Below are 22070 nucleotides of genomic sequence, written 5' to 3'. Positions count from 1 at the left end.
TTTAGGGTAGTAAAGTATTCAATATGTTAGTTTATGGTGCCATTGGACACAGAGAAATTATCATCCCTGGAAAAGATTTTAATATCAGTTCACTTTCACATGATCAAGTTTTGATATGAAAAGGTACTGGTTGGCATTTTGTTAAGGTACTACAGAGTGATGGTTCTAATTTTTTTAATTAGTTTTACTTAAAAACAGCCGGTGGAACTTTAAAGGGTCTGTGAATAACAAAATAAACAAATGATTCAAGAAATGACTGGAAATAATACCTGGCATAGGGACATAAAAACTTGAGATGAGAGCCCCACCCTTGGCAAGACTGCACAGTCTGTGAATTATTGTATAAGCTGAGGTTTAGACTGTCACAAGCTTCCCTCATTCCAATACTTGGCCCTGCTCAGATTGTGTCCCCAGCTACTCACCCAATATTCCCTGCTGGGAACAAGCAGAAATGGGTAGGGAGCTCTGGCCTCATCCTAGTTAATCTGTAACTAAGTAGACTTCTCCATGAAGAGAGGCAAAGTAACTTATTTCTTAGTTAGATATCTTCAAGTCACCAGGGCCTGATGATATATGTCCTAAAATACTCAAGGAGCTGGCTTAGGAGATATCGGAGCCATTAGCGATTATCTTTGAAAAGTCATGGAAGATGGGAGAGATTCCAGAGGACTGGAAAAGGGCAAATATAGTGCCAATCTATAAAAAGGGAAATAAGGAGAACCTGGAGAATTACAGACCAGCAGCTTAACTTCAGTATCTGGAAAGATAATGGAGCAAATAATTAAGCAATCAATTTGCAAAACATCCAGAAGATAATAAGATGATAAGTAATGGTCAACATGGATTTGTCGGGAACAAATTGTGTCAAACCAACCTAATAGCTTTCTTTGACAGGGTAACAAGCCTTCTGGATGGGGGGAGAAGAAGGGGCAGTAGATGTGGTATATCTTGATTTTAGTAAGGCTTTTGATACCGTCTTGCATGACCTTCTCATAAACAAACTAGGGAAATACAACCTAGATGGAACTACTATAAGGTTGGTGCACTACTGGTTGGAAAACTGTTCCCAGAGAGTAGTTATCAGTGGTTCACAGTCAAGCTGGAAGGGCATAACAAGTGGAGTCCCACAGGGATCAGTTCTGGGTCCGGTTTTGTTCAATATCTTCCTAAATGATTTAGATAATGGCAAAGATTGTACACTTATAAAGTTTATGGTTGATACCAAGTTAGGAGGGGTTACTAGTGCTTTGGAGGATAGGATTAAAATTCAAAATGATCTGAACAAATTAGTGAAATGGTCCAAAGTAAATAGGATGAAATTCAATAAGAACAAATGCAAAGTACTTCGCTTAGGAAGGAACAATCAGTTGCACACATATAAATGGGAAATGACTGCCTAGGAAGGAGTACTGCAGAAAGGGATATGGGAGTGGACCACAAGCTAAATATGAGTCAACTGTGTAACACTGATTTTAAAAAAGCAAGCATAATTCTCAGACGTGTTGTAAGCAAGACATGAGAAGTAATTATTTCTCTCTTCTCGGTGCTGACTAGGCCTCAATGGGAGTATTGTGTCCAGTTCTGGGTGCCACATTTCAGGAAAGATGTGGTCAAATTGGAGAAAGTCCAGAGAAGAGCAACAAAAATGATTAAGGTCTAGAAAAAACGACCCATGAGGGAAGATTGAAAAAACTGGGTTTATTTAGTCTGGAGAAGAGAAGACTGAGATAACAGTTTTCAAGTACATAAAAGGTTGTTACAAGTAGGAGGTAGAAAAATCAATCTCCTTAACCCCTGAGGATAGGACAAGAAGCAATGGACTAAACTGCAGCAAGGGAGGTTTAGGTTGGACATTAGGAAAAACTTCTTAACTGTCAGGGTGGCTAAGCATTGCAATAAATTGCGTAGGGAGGTTGTGGAATCTCCATCATTGGTGATTTTTAAGAGCAGGTTAGACAAACATCTGTCAGGGATGGTCTAGATAATACTTGTCTTGCCATGAGTGCAGGGGACTGGAGTAGCTGACTTCTCGAGGTCCCTTCCAATCCTACAATTTTATGTTTCTATGATTCTTCCCACTCCGAGAGAAAGTGGGAGCAAGAAAATAATTGTGACTCTGTCACTCACAATTTTTCCCTCAGTGTACCCATCAGGTACACACCAACCTTACTCAAGGCAAAATGTTCAGTTACCATCTAGCCTTAAGGAAATAATAGACACTTTCTCTGTAGGGACTACTACACTGGATACCAAGAGTCCACTCTTTCCCCCAGTTAAGCTGGTAGCAAAAGTCCTTTTGACTGAAAGGGATCAGGGTTGGGCTCCTCATATTTTTAGGGGCAGCATTTCACCAAATATCGAAGAAGGAACAAGTAAAATGGATAGGAAAAAAAATAATGAGCATGCTCCTGAAAACTTTAAGTCAATGGACCACTCAGGTAGGGTTTGCAGGAATATATTATTTTTTAATTTTTTTTATTTAATATTTATGATAAACTATCTTGACAGCCCTGCAATATGGCTCATGAAGAGAGAGACTCTGCACCCAGTTCCATTTCCACAGTTAGAAATAGTAAATGAGAGATTACAAAGCTGGAGTTCACAACTGTATAAACAAATGCGTATGGACTAGTTAGATCTGCATTATGGTCTGAGAAGAGAAGTTTACTGGACACAAAGAAATCCTGTCCTTTCCATCTATATTAAAAGGCTGGCTAAGAGGCAAACAACATCCAACAGAATCAACAGACCAGTCTCTGATCTCAGTTATGTCAGTGTGATTCCAGAGTAATTCCATTGATTTCATGGAGATAGTCTGGATACAAATTAGTGTAACTAAGATAAAAAAAGGCCAATAGCAAGTTACCTACCCAACGGTGTCAGTGTATCAGAAAATCCTCTTGTGGTTTGACAGTATAATGTGAAACCATCTAGATAAGGAAACATACTAAATGGTATGTTTTATTTAGCTCACTATTAGGATTTTTTTCCTATGTGTGGCAACAATATGCTAAAATTGAAAAAAGTAAACCATGTTTTATTGGGCACAGTATGTGACATATAAGCACCTTTGTAACATAATGGTTAAGATTATCTTGTTAACAGCACAGTTGTCCAGCAAAGTATGAATATTTGTTCTTTCTGATTCAAACAGGCAACATATAGGGCTGGACTCTTAAGATCTGTTTTTTGGATTTTTTTTAAATGAAGTATATAAGCAACATTTTTTTGATACCGTACAGTATGTAGATTATATATTTTCTAAAAAGAAAAAGTAACTATGAGGGAAAAAAATCTTTTCCACAACAGCGAATGTGCCAGCTGTTCTGAGTATTTAGGCCATCTTACTAAGACTATGAAAGTAAACATAAAGTTTTCATTAAATGTGCCTTTCCCATAATTGGTACATAAGTATTTCCCATGACTCTGCAGTTGAGTATCTTGGCTGGAGGCATATCTGGCCATTAGGAGGAGGGCTTTAGATCTGTTGAGTCTCAGCCATGCCGGGAGACTTGGCACCTCCACATACTGCTTCCTAATACCAACCCCAGTATAAAATGTCATCAGAAGCTTGCATAAACATTGGACTTAGCTTCACATAAATTACTGCTGTTCTGAGATAGTTTATGCCAGAACTTAGTAAAAACAACACTTAGAGTAAATAGAATATGAGTAAATGCGAGGATCTTAATCCAAGAAAATGATAATAGAAAAATGTATATCAAGTACAAACTCGTAAATATAGCACAATGAAATTTTATCTCATACCATTGAGATTAGTTTTTATTTACATACTGTATTAACTAAAATGATATACTTGCTTAAAGTTACAGCAATTATGAAAAAAGCACATGAACCAAAGAACAATAATGCAATGCTTTAAAGGATCAATTGCTCTGTAGAAACAGTGAACACATTTTCCTATTAATCCTTATGAATTCATTTGATATCCATACTGATATCTTACATACTTTGGATTTTTCTGTTATAATTTAGCATTAGCAATGGACACTAGGATAGCGAGAACCTGAAACACACAAATGATTTATACCAGCTTTCTTTTTTCTTTTTAACGCTTTTTATTTTGTTTGCACAAGAGTGGGGTCTGGCATAAGAAGATATAGGACAGACACCTGTAGGCATATGTAAAATACATCTATTTTAATTATTATTTATTCATCAAGAGCCAGTATCATGACTAATGGTATAAGTCTTTGGGTAGGATTCTGGCCCCAGCTGCAGCCCCCTTTATGTCACTCTGGCATGAAAAGGGGTTGTAAAGGGGCTGCTGTGGTCCTAGGGAAACTCCTCAAGTGCAGAAATATGGAGCCAGTGTAAGCAGCCCTATGTCACTCTTCCATCAAGGTTTAGAGGTAAGGGAGTGATGGTCAGTGTTGTAGGGTTCATGGCTGGAGCGCTCTGCACTCTGGATATTTTAGGCTGAAGAACAGCCCATAGGCAGCCTAGGTAAGGATGCCATAAGTTACAGATGCCCGGGAGCCTTGTACTGGGGCTGTACTACCCCCCACACCACCACCCCCGTAGCCTGGATTCTGGGAGGTGCAAAGGTGTGTAAAGGCACCTTTGGCCTCCGTCCTCCTGGGTTACTCCCAGGCTACTCAAAACATCCGCAAACACTAGGTGCACCTTTCGATGAGCCTGAGCTGAGACTGGAACATGAAACTAGGCAAGTTGTACAAGGTTTGGGGTTTTCATAATGAAAATTTTGAAAAATAAAATTGATTTTCTCTCTAATCTCCATTTTTCCCTTTTGCAATCTGCTTCTCTTTTTTGCTCCTCCTCCTCCCACTGTAAAACTTTCTCCCTCCCTCCCTCTATATTTCTCTCCCTGTCTTATCCCCTATCAGATGGTTGTGCTCCTTTCTTTCCAAAAACACTGCTACTATCTCCCACTGCACACTGCCTCCGTTCTGTTATTCTGTCACTTCCTGTCTACCTACCACTCTGGGAATAACAGTATTTCCAGTGCTGTCCTTTCTACTTAATTAAATCATGAATTTCCAGGAGTTTGAATCTCTAGGCCAAGTTCATTGCACCCTTCACATAAATCCAGCTAACAATCATTAAATTAAAATTGCTTTCTCCTTTGTGGTTAACTGTCTAAAGATCTTTTTATTTTCCACTGGTTCTCTTTTTTTCAGATTCTAGACAACAACAGCACTGGGTTGTTCCATCTTTATTCTGAAAACTATCTTTTGCAAGATATACTTTTCCCATGACCCCTGGAACAAGTTGTAAACTTGTAAGAAATGGTGATTAAGTCTCACATTTTTATACAATACATTTTTAGGATTCTGTATATATTTCCAATGAAAATGACCTTCAATGAGAGAAGAAGAAAGATCAAATGTCTTCATTACATTTTATTTTGCTGTGATTATTTATGATTAAACAAAAACTCTTAAAATACAAATGAAAGTGCATCCTAACCCTGGGACAGTACTATAGCTTTGAATAACATCAATAAAAACAGGCACCAAAATGCAGAAGAGGAAAAAAAAATGTAAGAGAGACTCTAAAATTACTTACAAGTTAGACTGGCATTTGTTTTGGTTAGGTAACATTGGGGACTTACCAAAAAATATAATGGCATAACAACCACAAGGGATCTTAGTATGAATGTTATGAGGGTTCTAGCACTGTAATTACCGACATTTTATGAATATATTAGCATTGGCTTGCGCACAAAAAGTTTGCAATTGAATCAACAATATGTCAAACAGACAATAGAGAGACATTAATTAGCATTAATTTGTTTTATTAATATCTCTATTGTAAAAAATTAAAAAGAAAGAAAGAATCTGTAATAGTTGAGTGAATCACTAAAGTATAATTTGAACTGCATGGCTTCTCTGGCAAGACAAGTGGAGTTGTTAAGTTAGAGCATCAGTTGTAAATATGGCTGCAGGAATGAAAAATTGTGTTGAGTATTAAGTTACCCACCTCTTTTTTCAACAGCTTCTATACACCGTTTTACAAATAGGGGGACTGTGGAATTTTCGTGCTCACACACTAAGTGCAAATGGGAGCCAAAAACTTGATCTAAACAGAGTAAAGAAGATAAATATATTAAAACATGGTAAACAATAACTAATAAATAAATGATAATAATGGGCTTTTTGCTTCTTCAGAGGCTTGTGCATTAACCAACTACTCCTGTGTGTTTGTTAGACAGATAAAAGAAGTACCAAAGCCTTCCTGACTCCTGCAGGTTTTTATTTTATGCCCCAGTTGGGATACAATTGCTCTTATAAACATAATTTGCTGAAAATTAGAGAGAATCAAGCCACAAAATTGTGATTTGTATTTTGAACCTTCCAATGTTAAGGTATGGGATTTTGGTTCAGTAAAGCATTATGATAAGAGCCATTTCTGAAATCCAGATCTCTGTCTGGTTCAAATTTGAAACATCCAAAAGTAAATCATGCTGTCCTTGAGCCTGAAAGCTCACATACGAGTAGACCCCTCCACCCACATGGAGCCCCATTGCTCATAATGGAGCTCCATGTTGGTGCATGGGTTCGATTGTGCATACTAGCTTGTAGAATCAATGCCTAATCCCATCTCTACTGTAATTATTGGTCATAAAATTATCCAGCCTTTTAAAAAGTCCAGCCACAGTATTTGATTGCATCATGTCCTGCAGCAGTGAATTCCATACATTGGGTATATAAGTGGTTGCTCTGAAAAACTTTTCAGTTGCCTGAGATAACCAAATACTTCAGTATTTACAGTTCACCGTAAGTATGTCCTATGTGAAGTTCAGGAAAGTTTAAGAACCACAATGGTAACGTTAAGTAATTCTAACAGCAACATCAGAAAATTTTTAAGGGCAACAACTGTACACTAAACAAAGTTATATTTTCTTCTTACATTTGCCTTTTTTATTTGTTTTCCTTGTAAAGAAACTATTTTGATAATTTATCTTGTCTAGTGCATCTGGATTTAGGAATACACTATTAGTAGTTATGGCTTTGACTTCCAGTGTCAATTGCTGCTCTGTTCCTCTTAGTATTCTTTTTTGTGTAGAAGGCAGTTGGCAAAAACCCATTTTCTGTACTTTTGTATTTAAAAATGATGTACTTTTGATGGGAATAGCAAATAGGCTTCAGTGACTGAACTTGTAAATCACACTGTTTACATACTGAATTAGAGTTTAACTAGGTAATGCTGCTTTTTAGTTTTTAAGCTTTTAAACTTTTGACCGTCATAGGATGTTCATCTCGAAACACAGCATAACCAGGTTAAATATCTCAGATTACAAGTTAGCTTTATCTTCCTCATCTCCACTCTATATTTTCTGACAAAGTATGAAAAGAGCACTCAGTAATGGGAATTTTGTAATCTAGAATCAAAATGAATCAAACAGATGAGGAAAATCACTCAATAAGAGCAGTTTAATGTTCAAATAATCTGACTGCATTATCATTATTTACCCAAAGAGACAGTCTCCATATACCTTTTCAACAGTGTACTACACTTTGAAAATTAGTACAAAGGGCTTTGATAAAACTTCTGTACTTGAGATTTTTTAGTACCATTAGAAATTTAGGAGAGCACGTAAAACACACCATAGTAACTCCCAGAACACCAAGGATGAGTATTGTTATCCTTTACTTTCTGCACAGCAGTACTAAAGACAAACAAACTAATCTATAAAAAGAAAAGGAGTACTTGTGGCACCTTAGAGACTAACAAATTTATTTGAGCATAAGCTTTCGTGAGCTACAGCTCACTTCATTAGATGCATGCAGTGGAAAATACAGTGGGGAGATTTATATACACAGAGAACATGAAACAATGGGTGTTACCATACACACTGTAACGAGAATGATTAGGTAAGGTGGGCTATTACCAGCAGGAGAGCGAGGGGGAAAAAACCTTTTGCAGTGATAATCAAGGTGGGCCATTTCCAGCAGTTGACAAGCATGTCTGAGGAACAGTGGGGAGTGGGGAAATAAACATGGGGATATAGTTTTACTTTGTGTAATGACCCATCCACTCCCAGTCTTTATTCAAGCCTAATTTAGACAGGCCCAACAAAGAAAATAACAGAACGCCACTAGCCATCACCTTTAGCCCCCAACTAAAACCTCTCCAGCGCATCATCAAGGATCTACAACCCATCCTGAAGGACGACCCATCACTCTCACAGATCTTGGGAGACAGGCCAGTCCTTGCTTGCAGACAGCCCCCCAACCTGAAGTAAATACTCACCAGCAACCACACACCACACAATAGAACCACTAATCCAGGAACCTATCCTTGCAACAAAGCCCATTGCCAAGTGTGTCCACATATCTATTCAGGGGACGCCCTCATAGGGCCTAATCACATCAGCCACACTATCAGAGGCTCGTTCACCTGCACATCTACCAATGTGATATATGCGATCATGTGCCAGCAATGCCCCTCTGCCATGTACATTGGCCAAACTGGACAGTCTCTACATAAAAGAATCAATGGACACAAATCAGACGTCAAGAATTATAACACTCAAAAACCAGTCAGAGAACACTTCAATCTCTTTGGTCACTCGATTACAGACCTAAAAGTGGTAATTCTTCAACAAAAAAACTTCAAAAACAGACTCCAATGAGAGACTGCTGAACTGGAATTAAGTTGCAAACTGGATACAATTAACTTAGGCTTGAATAAAGACTGGGAGTGGATGGGTCATTACACAAAGTAAAACTATTTCCCCATGTTTATTTCCCCACCCCCCACTGTTCCCGAGACATGCTTGTCAACTGCTGGAAATGGCCCACCTTGATTATCACTACAAAAGGTTCCCCTCCTCCCCGCTCTCCTGCTGGTAATTGCGCACCTTACCTGATCACTCTTGTTACAGTGTGTACGGTAACACCCATTGTTTCATGTCCTCTGTGTATATAAATCTCCCCACTGTATTTTCCACTGCATGCATCTGATGAAGTGAGCTGTAGCTCACGAAAGCTTATGCTCAAATAAATTTGTTAGTCTCTAAGGTGCCACAAGTCCTCCTTTTCTTTTTGCAGATACAGACTAACACGGCTGCTCCTCGGAAACTAATCTATGGTACCTCAGCTCCTCCCACTCCCACAGAACAGGAGCATTGTCTCCCTCGCCCAAAACTATATCCACCCTCATCCAAAATTCAGTTGCACCCCTCCCATAAAGTAGTCCACAACTTGTTCTGCCCTTCTTCACAGCAGGCCAAAAGCTTCATGTTCATCATTTGCCTTCAATTGCCTGGAACAATTTTTATAGTGGGAGTACTGAGAGCCATTGAATCAAGCTATGAACCCTGTATATCACAGAAACCACTTCAAGTCAAGAGGTGCAGTAGCACTCCCAGTGCCCCTAGTTCCAGCACCTCTGTTTGCCTGATAGGGTCACCAGCTCTTGCCTCCTTGTTGTTACTCTCACCCTTGCAATATAAATTGCCTTTTCTCTGTTTATGGTCGTCAGCTTGAGGAACAAGTTGGGAAAGGGGAGCAGGGAAGCAAGGCAAGACATGCTGAGAGTGCAGGCCCAGGCCGGAATATGGTCCCCAGCATCGAAGATTCAGAACCAAAACTTCTGCCAAGAATTCCACTCTGCCATGTCTTCAAATAGCCAGAAAGCCTCCCTTCTCCCTGGGTCAGAGCTTTTCAAAATCTTTGGCAAACAGACAGGTCCTGGTGATGTACACATGTTATTATGTATATATTTTTTAACTTAATTCTAACATTTAAGGTGCTACTAATTTCAAATTTTTAAAATAGGAGTACTTAAATTAAAAACAAAACAAAACAGACCTTCTCATGTAAAAAGGGAACTCTTATCATCTGAGCAATTTTTAGATTTAGATTGTAAACTCTTTGAAGTGCAGGCCTCATTTTTTTTATAAATCATATTTCTGCACTAGATGATTATTAATAAACATCATTATAATTTTTTTCTGTGTGTGTGTGTGTCTGTGTATCTGTGTGTTTATTCTCAGAACAGTTTTAGAATGAATTGTGTGTTTGGAAAATGTAGTGGGAGTTATATAAATAGGATAGGTAGAATTTATTTTCATTTTTTAATAATTTTGAGAGATAATATATGTTTATTTCTATTTTAAAAATATTTTTATTGATTTAAGTTTTGACAGTTGCAGGAAATTATGGGAGTGTCAGACAGTTATGTAATGACGGTAGACACAGAGTCAAAAAGTTAAAGCTGTATAAACCGTTAAAACATAAAAATCAACATCACATGTCAAAATATATGAAGTAATTATCCCTGAATCAACATACCCTACTTGATATTACTATTTATTCACTAGTCCACTTGTAACAAGCCAATTCAAAAGTCTACATCACTGGATTTTGACTGTGATAAGTTCTCAAGCAGCTTTTCTCTTACTTTGCCTATCTGTAAATGTCTATTATTATTGATGGAAATATTTTTTTGTCCATTTGTGTGTGTATGGTGACATTGCTGATAAAAATGTAATCCTTTCAAGCCTACATATAAATCATCTCAGATACACAGAACCAGATCCTCAAAGGTATTTAGGTGCCTAACTCCAGGAGTCTGAAGCCATAGTTACTAAGAACTAGATTTTCAAAATGTGCATTTTAAGTAGGGAGTTTGGAGCAATGATGTGCAATATTTTAACCCCAAAGGAATATAACTAGAAATAAGAAATAGGCAGTGATCACCTGTTTCTCCAAATTATTGCAGCCTGCTGATCTGCTTGCCATATGATACAGGGAAAGGAGTTCTGGGTTTCCTGAGTCAATATATGAAGGAAGGTCCATTTCAACTCATCCAAATATATGTATTCTGCAGACTGATATGTATTCTGCAGTTTTTTACAACCCGAAAGTCCACTGAGTTAGTCAAACTTCTGGGTACACAAGGAATGCAGGGTTGGGGTCACAGAAACACACTCTAGAAGGTCATGTGCATGTGTGGCAATTACATATTAGTGAGTGATCTGTTACATGTTTTGGGGTTATGTTTGTGACAAAGAATGGACAGGTTAAGTTTTCTTCATGAAAAGTTTATCGTTTCTTCCAGTGGTAATTATGTATACGGAGATTTATGATTAAAATGTACTAGTACTTCCTCCTTTGACATCTTAATTGTTTTTAAAATTTCAGTGAAGACCTGTCAAATTCTTCACATGACATGGAATGTTCTCTGATGCTAATTATATTAAAAAGATGTAAAACTGTATCTCATTTGAGGGGCAAGGGTGTTTGTAAAATGATAGGTCAGAAATGACAGGGGCAATGGACTGCATTGTCTACAGATAGCCAACGTATCAACAACTGAGGAACAATTAATTCTTTACGGTTCAGCAAGTTACTGTAACTACTATAAGTACATCATGTCTGGCATCCAGGAATCTCAAGTTACTTTCACAATTTCCAATAAGTGTTATACTTTGAAAAAACAAACAAACAAAGCCACACTGGTTTAGTGAATGGTGGTTCGAGGAAGGAACAGAGAAGTTGGAATTCCAGAGGTGAAATCCTGGCTCCACTGACGTCAATGTCAGAACTCCCATAGATTTCAGTGAGGTTAGGATTTAACCTTTGGATTTTATTCTTGAACCTGCAAACTGCTTAACCTCAGTTTATCTACCTCTAAAAATGGATATAGCACTATTTACTTATCTTATAGTTAATGTTTTGAAACACACTTTGTCATCCTTCTTAGATAACAGGTGCTAAGTATTATTATTGCCTTCAACTGAAGGACCATAGAGGCAAAAGGGCAACATGAGGCTAGTTGTCACACCACTGTTACAGTTGCTAAGCAATGAAAAAGGCTACAGTAAACATTTAAACCAATCTACTTCCTTCTAAAAAGTATTATTTTAGAAATGCAAGATTATTTAGTGACTGAATATGCAGCTGGAGGCCAAGAACTCCTGAGCTGAAAACCAAGTTCTGCCCCTGACACTGTATGACTTTGATCCAAGTCACTTAATTTCTCTGAGTTTCCATTTCCTTGTCTATAAAATGGAGATGGTAATGCTTACATCACAGTATGTAGATTACTATAACTCATATGCTTGTGCAATATTTTTATGCTTGTACAATGTTTTGAAAACACTTTATACAAGTGCTAAGAGTTAATTTTTGTAGGCAACAATTTGATATTTCTTTTCTTTTTTTAACTCACTTATTGAAAAAATAAATTATTGCTCTTAAAAATGTTCTTCTTTAATATCTATAAATATTTTAAATCACTGTAAGAGAAGAAAGTAACCAGAACATCTTTTCATATAATGAAAACAATAACTGTTCCCAATAGATAAAGGAAGCAAAAGAGGGTTTTGTTTGATTTATCTGTATTAGGGCACTTCAGAACTCCACTTTTTATGATTTGAAAAAAAAAAAAGATGTACACAACACTTCTAACGTCTTGTTATACCAGTTTATGTTTCCTATCCAGCTTATTTAACTCAGATGCCTGGGCAATAGACACAATTACCACCTTATGGAATGCTACTTAAATTTAAATGTTCCCCTCTGAATAGAAACCCACTTCATGTTCTCTAAGTTTATTTCAGCTTCTCAGGAATTATTCCCTCTATAAGCTCCTAAAATTCTCTTCTTCTTCATTTACAAATTTTAACTAATGATTATTCAGAAGTATCTTTTATTGTAACAAAGGAAATTCTCATACAGTGGACTCTGTTCACAAGAACTTGAACAAAGGAGCTGCATACTATGCCCGTATATAGCTTTAATCATTCACTCTTTCAGCTGTTATCAATTTAAAACCAATGAAACTCCCACACTGAGTCCATTTGAGCATTCAATTTTAATATTTTGGGCATCTGTAGTTATTCTGAATTGGCTGCAAAAGCAGAACTAACAAGTTAAGCTCTAACCATAAGTCTACATCAGGCTGGTAAACCATGCATCAAACACAGACAGTTAGTCAATACCGTAGAATGAAAAACCAACAAGCATTTTAAAGAAGAGCAATATATTCATAATATGTTTGGCAGTATGGTTTGCATTACACATCCTTGATATCTATGCATTAAACTTTCTATTCAAGATGGTGGTATCTGTGACAACGTTCTATGCTGATATAAAATGATCCACCAAAAGGGGATGGCATGGACACTAACAAAACTGTAAGATATAAAATGATCACTACAGCTGCTATTAATTGCTCATTATGGTGAACAAGCCCCTTCAAGTTTGCAAGCTCACTGCCAGGAGCCTGACAGACATACTCTTCACATGCAGCTTGTGCAGTCCAAGTCTGACCTATTTACTCTAAGCTGCAGAAACCTAGAAAATGGGAGACAATACTGCTGTAAAATGAACATTTAAAACAAGATCACAGAAGTCACAGCTGCATTCAGAATGTTACTGCTTAATTATTTCTGGTGTGTATGTATGCAATATGGCCAAGTCCTCACAGAACTCTTAGTGTGTCTATTTCTTTGATATTTTAATTAAAACACAAGCACAAGTGCACCATTGAAAAAAATATTAGTGCCATTGGAAAAATGGAACATCAGTGTTCTAATTCTGGAAAAAAGAGTAGGTGGCCTGGTAGTACCATCCCTACAGGTTTTTGGGAAGACAAAGCTTTTAATGAGATGCAATGCAGTGCATTCCAAAGCCAAATAAATGTTGATCTATCTCTGCTACAACTTAATTTGGACAGTTGGCTTGCTAACAATTTTTATCAGAGCCTAAGTTGAGAAACGTATCCTCTCTACACCCTCTTAAATGTTGAGGGTAAGATAGGGGTAAAGAGAGGCAGAGAGACTCAAATGAGTATCAAAACAGCAATTTTACAATTATTGGGTTGGGGGGGGCATTGAAAAAGGCAGTTTCTATATATTCAGTGTACGTGGCAGGCAGGGTGTCTTGTAGTGGAAGTTGTGTTGAAATTACAGGCCATCACTTAAGTGTGAGGGGATTCCTGGTCCTGCTTGCAGGCTCTGTAGGGAATTGTGTGATTTGGGTCTTGTGCAGTCAATCTGCAAAGAGCAAGCCTAGTGCAAGGTGTGGTGGGTTGTGCCTCTCTGCCTTAAGGAGCACCCTGCTTTCATTCTCTGAGTTTTGGGTTCTTATGTGTTATCATTCTGATTGCCAATAAATAAAGTAGCATTATATCGCAGCCTTCCAGCATAATGAAATCATTATGGTCTAGTCTTACAAACACTAACGACTCACATAAGGAATGTAATTCATGTATATAGGACTGGGGTCCATATCATTTTAATGGCATTAATTGTTTAAGGTTTCCATAAGAAATGATATACTTCTACACAGAAAGATATGTAGGCCCAGTTTTTCAAAAGTTGTTAGGTGCCTAAAGATACAGAGAGAGGCCTAGAGGGGTTTTCAAAAATGTCTAGATGACTATGTTCCATTGAGTCAGTCGCCTACGTGCTTTTGAAAATCCCATTAAATGCCCATCTGCATCTTCATGGACCTAAATATATTTCAAAATCTGGCCCTTAGTGCCCAGATAATTAGATGACACTGAAAGTAAGTGGGATAGTGCAAACCAAGAAAAATAACCTTGCACATTTCAGAGTCTGATGAACCTTATATTTAAAATACATGTGCAAATCACATTTCCATGTGAATCTGCCACTCTCCTTCATGTATTAGTTATGTTTCTTTAAAACAAAGTTTTGTTAAGGGTTAAGTGACAATAACATAATCTCCAGATTTTCTAATTTCTGTACTGATGGATCAAAGTACCCCAAGAGAAAAAAGTACAATTTAATTTTGAAGCATATATATCCCAAGTTAGGCTACTGTTGAGAAATGTGTTGAGTCCTCTGGCCAAGAGTGCACACATCAGTGACAAACAGAGAAGAGGACTGCATTTAAGTGAATTTACCACCTTAAAATGTATTCACTCTTGCCTATAATTTACGTGTTAAATTTATTGGAGTTTTGGTTCCAGTGTGACACACAAAGTGAAAAATCAATACAGATTTGAGAGCTTTCTAGTGTCCCTGGCAAATATGAATGGCACTTGATGAAAAGTGAAGGTTTTCATAGCACCTACGGTGCCACTGCTTTGGTGTAATTATCACCACATGCTTTACAGATATTTATATCAATTCGTCACTAGCCCATAGAACAGCTTTTGTTATAAGTTTGGCACTGTGATGTCCTGCAAGGCTATAGATGTACTTTTATTGAAAGTATTAATTATTTAAAGGGATTTATAATTCTGACAGAAGTATTCCCCTCTGGAATTAAAGTTACTATGTATGTTCTCAGAGTTGGAGGAATTTCTTGTAAAAATTGGTCAACATTCCCCCCCCCCAACCCCCAGAACAGGGGAAATAAACAGTTTTGCGATGTTTCTGAAGCCATTTAATTCACCTTTAGGGAAAAAATAGATACATTTTAAAACATGAAATTTGTAAACCCTTTATTTTTAATCTGGATAGTTGCAATTTGCTATTTAAAATATTGTAATATAAGCCTAAAAATTAACACTTAAAAGTGGTCTATGTGTAAGCACTGCAACTGCATTTTCATAACATTATAACAGATTAAGGGATAAACTCCACTGAAGACAATGAAGGAACCTTATCAAATGAGCATTTCACATAGACTTACTGTAGATTGGAATTAAGCCCTGCTAACGAATCCTGACTCATTTGCATGGCCAGAACCTAATCCTAATGAATCTTCTTGGAAGAAAACTAACATGTTTTCTGTACAGTTACATTAGTTTATTATTAAAACTCTGCTAGGGAATGCAGATCCTGACTCACTATGGCAGAACATAATGCATCTGGGTTTTCCATATAAGAACAACCCAATTAGAACCAGGCTGTGTTAGTGAATCAGGAGTCTAATGCAACTATATCTAAAAACAAATGCATCTGGTTTTCCTACAGAGATACATTAGAGGATGAATTTGAGTTATCCTAATGAATCTGGATTTGTTAGTAGGGATCACATCTGATCCCTGTGTGACACCACAGGAGATTCATCAGCTACACTTTATTAAACTGCAAATAACCACCCTTAAATACAGAAATTAAAAGACTATAAATTACAACACAAGCTTCTGCTCTGATACTGTAATAATTGAAACAAACTAAAATGATGCACCCAGATCCCACCCGCGACCCAAATTGTGCAGTTAAGTGGCATCCAAACCCCTTACATATTATAATGAGGTACTATAGTCAATTAGGGATAGATTCTGAAAGTTAGGCACACAACTGCACACATAAATGTGCATGTGACTAATTTATGTTTGCAAATACCTGATGTATATGTGGGGGAAGATTTTCAAAAGTGTCTAAGGGATCTAGAATCACAAGTCTCGTTGACTTTCAGTGCAAGTTGTGCTCGTCAATCCTTTAGGCACTTTTAAAAATCTCTCCCAAAATAATCAAGAATTTATGTGCACATGTTTGTGTGTGCCTAACTGTGAAAATCTGACCCACAATATTTTAGAGAGTAAGGGTCAGATCCTGAGGTGATCCCACAGATTGCTCTGAGCACTGTGGAGGGCTGGGTGAAAGCAGCTTTCTGCCACCACCTTGATCTTGGGCAAAGGTGATAGGTTTAACCCCTAAAGCCGTTGACTGCTAACTGACTGCTGCTGGCTCAGAATTGCTGGCACCCAAGGGGTGCCAAGGCATTGTGGCAAAGAACACATATCTAGCCATTCTGCATATACAGTTGTAGTTTTTGCACATACTAATTGGTGAGTGTGCAAATTTTTCAAGCACAATTCCAGAAGATATTTGAATTTATGGTCTTGCTTGACTACTAGTGGTCAGAATACCAGCAGTTACAAGATAACAGTACCTACACTTTGGAAAACAGCATTCCTGAGATCAGCTAACAAAAGGTAACAGTGTGTTTTCTCTATTATTATATATAAAATATATATATTTTAAAAAACTAGAACATCTAATACACACACACTCTATCTATCTATCTATCTATCTATCTATCTATCTATAAAATTTTATCTTACAAAGAACTAGATATATTGGTTAGACAATGAAGGTGTATAGCATGCTTCTTTACAATGTAGATGGTGTACAATTGTGTGAAGTGTGAGGGTGTCTAGAATATGCACACCAAAATAGCAACTGAAGAAGCCAAGCAATACAATTTAGCTACATGTTGTTTTAGTCAGAAAAGCTAAATTCTTACGAAACTGAATGAGTTCTCTGATACACAGCAGAAAAAAATATCTAACAAGAAATGCCTGCAAAATCCAAATAGTCCTATGCATTTAATTGGTGACAGGAATGAAAATATTGTGAAATAGGAACACTCATTAATGAACTTTCAGTTTTTACTCAGAAAAATAGATAAGAGAAAACACACCTTTAATAAGTCCCTTTTCTTGCAATGTTTTCAGCGAGGGTCTTCGGTTGATAAACTTCTTTAATCTGCTTTTGACTCGATTTCTGTCATTTGTATCAGAGGCACTGTAGTTCAGTCTGAAAACTGGAGAAAAAAGAAAAGAAAAGCTACATTTCTAGTAAAGCTACATTTTAAAAACTAGTAGTACTTCGTGCAAATTTTCTTGGAAAACAATGGCCATGTCCACCCTTGAGAAATCAGACAGTAGGTCAGCAGTATAGCTGGTTGGATAGTACAAAGAGTTTGATTAATATTTGTGTGAAAAAACATGATGCGTTCACTCAGTATTATTCATGGAGTCATATTATTTATTGTTCATAAATATTTGGATGGCCACCAGTTTACTTGTGAAATGTTCATGAATCCCAAGAGTTTCACATGGATGATTATTCAACTGAAAGTTCCAGTTGGAAGTGTGCTATATGTTATTAGCGGGATACTATTTTTATGAGAAGGGGTGGGTTGATCACAGCACTGGTGATGGTCTGAATCCCCTTGCCAAGTCAGATTAGGCATCCCATTATTGTTAATACAGTTGTAGAAAGCATGGCTTAATGGTAAGAAACATATGCAAGATGCATTAATTTATGGAAGAAAAAGTGTTCCAATTCTAACTACTACATTTTATTGTATTTAGGTATTTACTGCACTGAGAAACCTTTGGGCTAAGTTCTCTTATGGCTTATGCCAGCAAGATGTGAGTCCCACTTCCTGAGAGTCCACAGGAGCACCCCGTGATGATGCAAGTCAGCTATAACTTCTTGTCTTCTGCGGTGTCCACAGAGAACTGTCACAGCCCCCTAAATGGGCAATACCGATGGCAAGAGGCATCCCCAGTACCCCAGAATATTCCCTACTTCAGCATTCAGCACGTCTCCATGTTTATATTGTTCCATCCTGTGTTTAAAGCAGTAAGTAGGGATTCTATGTAAGAAAATCTCTATGAGGATTCCCCAGCCTCACACATCCTAGGAGATCTGTGGGAGGCCAGAAATATCCATTTTTTGCCCCTCATGAGGCTTTTCCAGTTTCCCTGGCCCTGGCTCTGGCAGTCCCTAAGTCACTTGGAGGGCTGTGAACAAAAGGTTATATAGCAAGATGCTATACAATCTTTTCCAGTAAGATCTCCAGGGCTGGAGGGGGATGATATCTGTCTCCTGGCCCACTCAGTCTCCATCTCATTCCTTTTCATGGACCTTTGACTGCAGAGAGCACCTTCTCGCAGAATTGCTCACCGGAAAGGTAGCTGGTCCGCAATTCTTCATGGAGAAGAGGCGATCCACAAGTTTACAGTTCCCTCTCTGTGCTCCTCTAAGAGAGAAGATTCAGCCTTCCAGTGGCAGAGCTTCTATGGAGCATTCAGGGCCCCTCTCCTTTCATAACTTCTATGACAGCATGGTTATAGAAGTACAATCCTCCCCCCACATGAAATCTCCCCCCAAGATGCAGCTGTTCTCCCTAGAAGGATCTGAGAAAAACATTATAGAGGGAAATCATGATATAGATTGTGCTGGGTTTTGTAGCAAGCAGTTTCACATTAGTTATAAATAAAAACAGAATGCTAAAAGGTGCACAAGTATAAAACAGTGATGATAAAAAGGGTCCTCTTAAAGAACAGTACAAAATCCTGGAATAATGTGGTCTATATTACAAATCTGATTTTAACAGCCAACCTTATAAAACAGTTTACACTTTGCTGTTGTCAAGGGAGCAAAACTTGCCAAATTGTTCATTTTAAGTAAATATAACCATAACCAATTAAGGAAAGCAACATTTAAACACATGCCTGTGATAATCGGAGCATAGTTTGCTTCTGATTTCACTACTGATTTTAACTGAAGAGTGTTCAATTTTCCCACAGCACTAAAATGACCCCACACATACTTCCACAAACTAGTAATCACACAGGACAAATAAAACAACACTTTATTGGAAAATACACAGTTTGGTACAATAATCCATCATTTATGAAAAATAGACTTCACATTTTTAACGGTAGCATTCTTAGGGCGATGCATCATAGAATATAAAGATTAGTGTTCAATTGGTTGACTCTTTTGTTCACTTTATATTTTAGAACTTTTTGTTCAAATTAGGCAATCCTTGGCAAGGATAGGCTAAAATTCCAAGTCACTCAGCCTTGCTATAAAAAGAATAACAAATGGATGCTTCCAGTTCTGCATCTTAAGGGTACTTTGAAACAGTAACGTAAATTGTATTTAGCTTTCTGACTGTGGCTATGTGGCTTAAGTTCATTCTCTCCATAGTAGTTCAATTTTTCTTTCCTTGCTCCCAGGGTGCAGCCTCCCCATTTCAAATATGGCACAAGTAAAACCACTCAGTTACTTTATGCCTGCCACATTTCATAGAATCATAGAATATCAGGGTTGGAAGGGACCTCAGGAGGTCATCTAGTCCAACCCCCTGCTCAAAGCAGGACCAATCCCCAATTAAATCATCCCAGCCAGGGCTTTGTCAAGCCTGACCTTAAAAACTTCTAAGGAAGGAGATTCTACCACCTCCCTAGGTAACGCATTCCAGTGTTTCACCACCCTCCTAGTGAAAAAGTTTTTCCTAATATCCAACCTAAACCTCCCCCCCCTGCAACTTGAGACCATTACTCCTTGTCCTGTCATCTTCTACCACTGAGAATAGTCTAGAACCATCCTCTTTGGAACCACTTCTCAGGTAGTTGAAAGCAGCTATCAAATCCCCCCTCATTCTTCTCTTCTGCAGACTAAACAATCCCAGTTCCCTCAGCCTCTCCTCATAAGTCATGTGTTCCAGACCCCTAATCATTTTTGTTGCCCTTCACTGGACTCTCTCCAATTTATCCACATCCTTCTTGTAGTGTGGGGCCCAAAACTGGACACAGTACTCCAGATGAGGCCTCACCAATATCGAATAGAGGGGAACGATCACGTCCCTCGATCTGCTGGCAATGCCCCTACTTATACATCCCAAAATGCCATTGGCCTTCTTGGCAACAAGGGCACACTGCTGACTCATATCCAGCTTCTCGTCCACTGTAACCCCTAGGTCCTTTTCCGAGGAACTGCTGCCTAGCCATTCGGTCCCTAGTCTGTAGCTGTGCATTGGGTTCTTCCGTCCTAAGTGCAGGACCCTGCACTTATCCTTATTGAACCTCATCAGGTTTCTTTTGGCCCAATCCTCCAATTTGTCTAGGTCCCTCTGTATCCTATCTCTGCCCTCCAACGTATCTACCACTCCTCCCAGTTTAGTATCATCCGCAAATTTCTCAGTCTGCAGAAATCCTTATAAATTATAATTCACATAACGCCTGCTTGCACTTCAGTATTACCTCTAACACCAAATTTGTTAAGATGATTTGACAGATCCCAATGTGGTTCACATTGAAGAACAGTTTGATAGGGGATCTACAATTCAATTTGTGGGGTAAATAATCCTTATGCACAGAAAGATGTTTTATTCCAGCTCTGTAGTTTTATACCTAAAACAGCAACTATGGTGTTAAAACTACATCTAGAGGTAGAAATCATTATTGTCATAGACACTTTTTGTATATTCCATGTCAGATTATATATAGCATGGAGAAAAACAACAGCAAAGCCAATTTTGATGAGTTTCTTATATTATGCTGGTAAGTCACCAGACATGCAAGTCACCAGAGGGAAACCTCCCAGAAATTCAAGGGTTTGGGTAATATGATCCAGAATTGAGCACTGGCTAGAAATACTCTTGCTGGGATCTTGTTTAGAAATATATTTTTTCCTGCCAAACCACTGCTCTCGTGGTATCCCCATGTAATAATGGCTTTGTTTTATATTTGGAAATGCAAAGAGACCTAGATGTTGTTTCCAAATGAAAAAGTGTAGTTATACAACAGAAAGATTATAACAAACAGTTTTGTATAGTACTTTACTTTTTCAAATTTCAGACTACGGGTGTGACTAGCGAAGATCTTCCATTAATGGAAGTTGGCAAACTCAAACAAATTAACTACCAACTGTATGTAACAACTTGGCCATCTATCTGTCCATTAGTTAAAATGACTGTCTGCAGTCAGTTTGGAATCCTTGAGTCTTCTTCTTGTTCTGCATCTGCCATCTGTAGAGGCTGCTCTGTTGATTGTTCTTTCTAAGAAACAAACTGTATATATGTCAACAGTTTCTGTTGAACTCCCCATGGTCGGTCTCACTTACATATGATCTGGGCGCTGAATTCTTTTTCTTTATAGCAGCTGGAGTTGTCCATCCTTTTTCTCCATCCAATATATGAACACGATCACCAGGTTCTAGACCTGGCAGTTCTCTAACTGACTGGCATCTGTTGTAAAAGTGTTCCTAAGCTCTTTTACCCTTTTTATCAATTTTAGCTACTCTCTCTATGTTTGGCCACTTTGGAGATAGGTTCTTTTCCAAAGCTGGAACAGAAGTTCTGAGTTGTCTTCCCAACAGGAGTTGTGCTGGACTACATCCAGTAGCTGCTGTCAGTGTTGATCTGTAACTCAGAAGAGTGATGAAAGGATCTTCCTGCTGTAAGATTTTCTTGGCTGTCTATATAGCTATCTCAGCCTCTCCATTCACTTATGGACTGCCAGTAATATGATCAAAATCATACTTCGTTAGGAATGACTTAAATTCTACTGCAGTGAATTGTGGTCCATTGTCCATCATTGGTTGTTCTGGAATACTGATGTCAGAAAAA

The 22070-nt window shown here is 37.9% G+C and overlaps 1 protein-coding gene across 1 annotated transcript in view; it reads right to left on the bottom strand.

The window, feature by feature from the left end:
* The window catches only part of ARHGAP15 (Rho GTPase activating protein 15), a 465551-nt gene that overhangs the window by 163981 nt on the left and 279500 nt on the right, over positions 1–22070 (bottom strand). The window contains exons 9-10 of the mRNA XM_074967296.1: positions 17343–17465; positions 5965–6063 (exon numbers count right to left, since the gene is read on the bottom strand). Of these exons, the coding sequence (XP_074823397.1) occupies positions 5965–6063; positions 17343–17465 (222 nt within the window). The remainder of the gene's footprint in view (positions 1–5964; positions 6064–17342; positions 17466–22070) is intronic.

This window comes from Natator depressus, chromosome 11 (assembly GCF_965152275.1).
Source record: "Natator depressus isolate rNatDep1 chromosome 11, rNatDep2.hap1, whole genome shotgun sequence".
In the NCBI taxonomy this organism is placed as follows: Eukaryota; Metazoa; Chordata; order Testudines; family Cheloniidae; genus Natator; species Natator depressus.
This window is presented reverse-complemented; position numbering and strand designations above follow the sequence as displayed.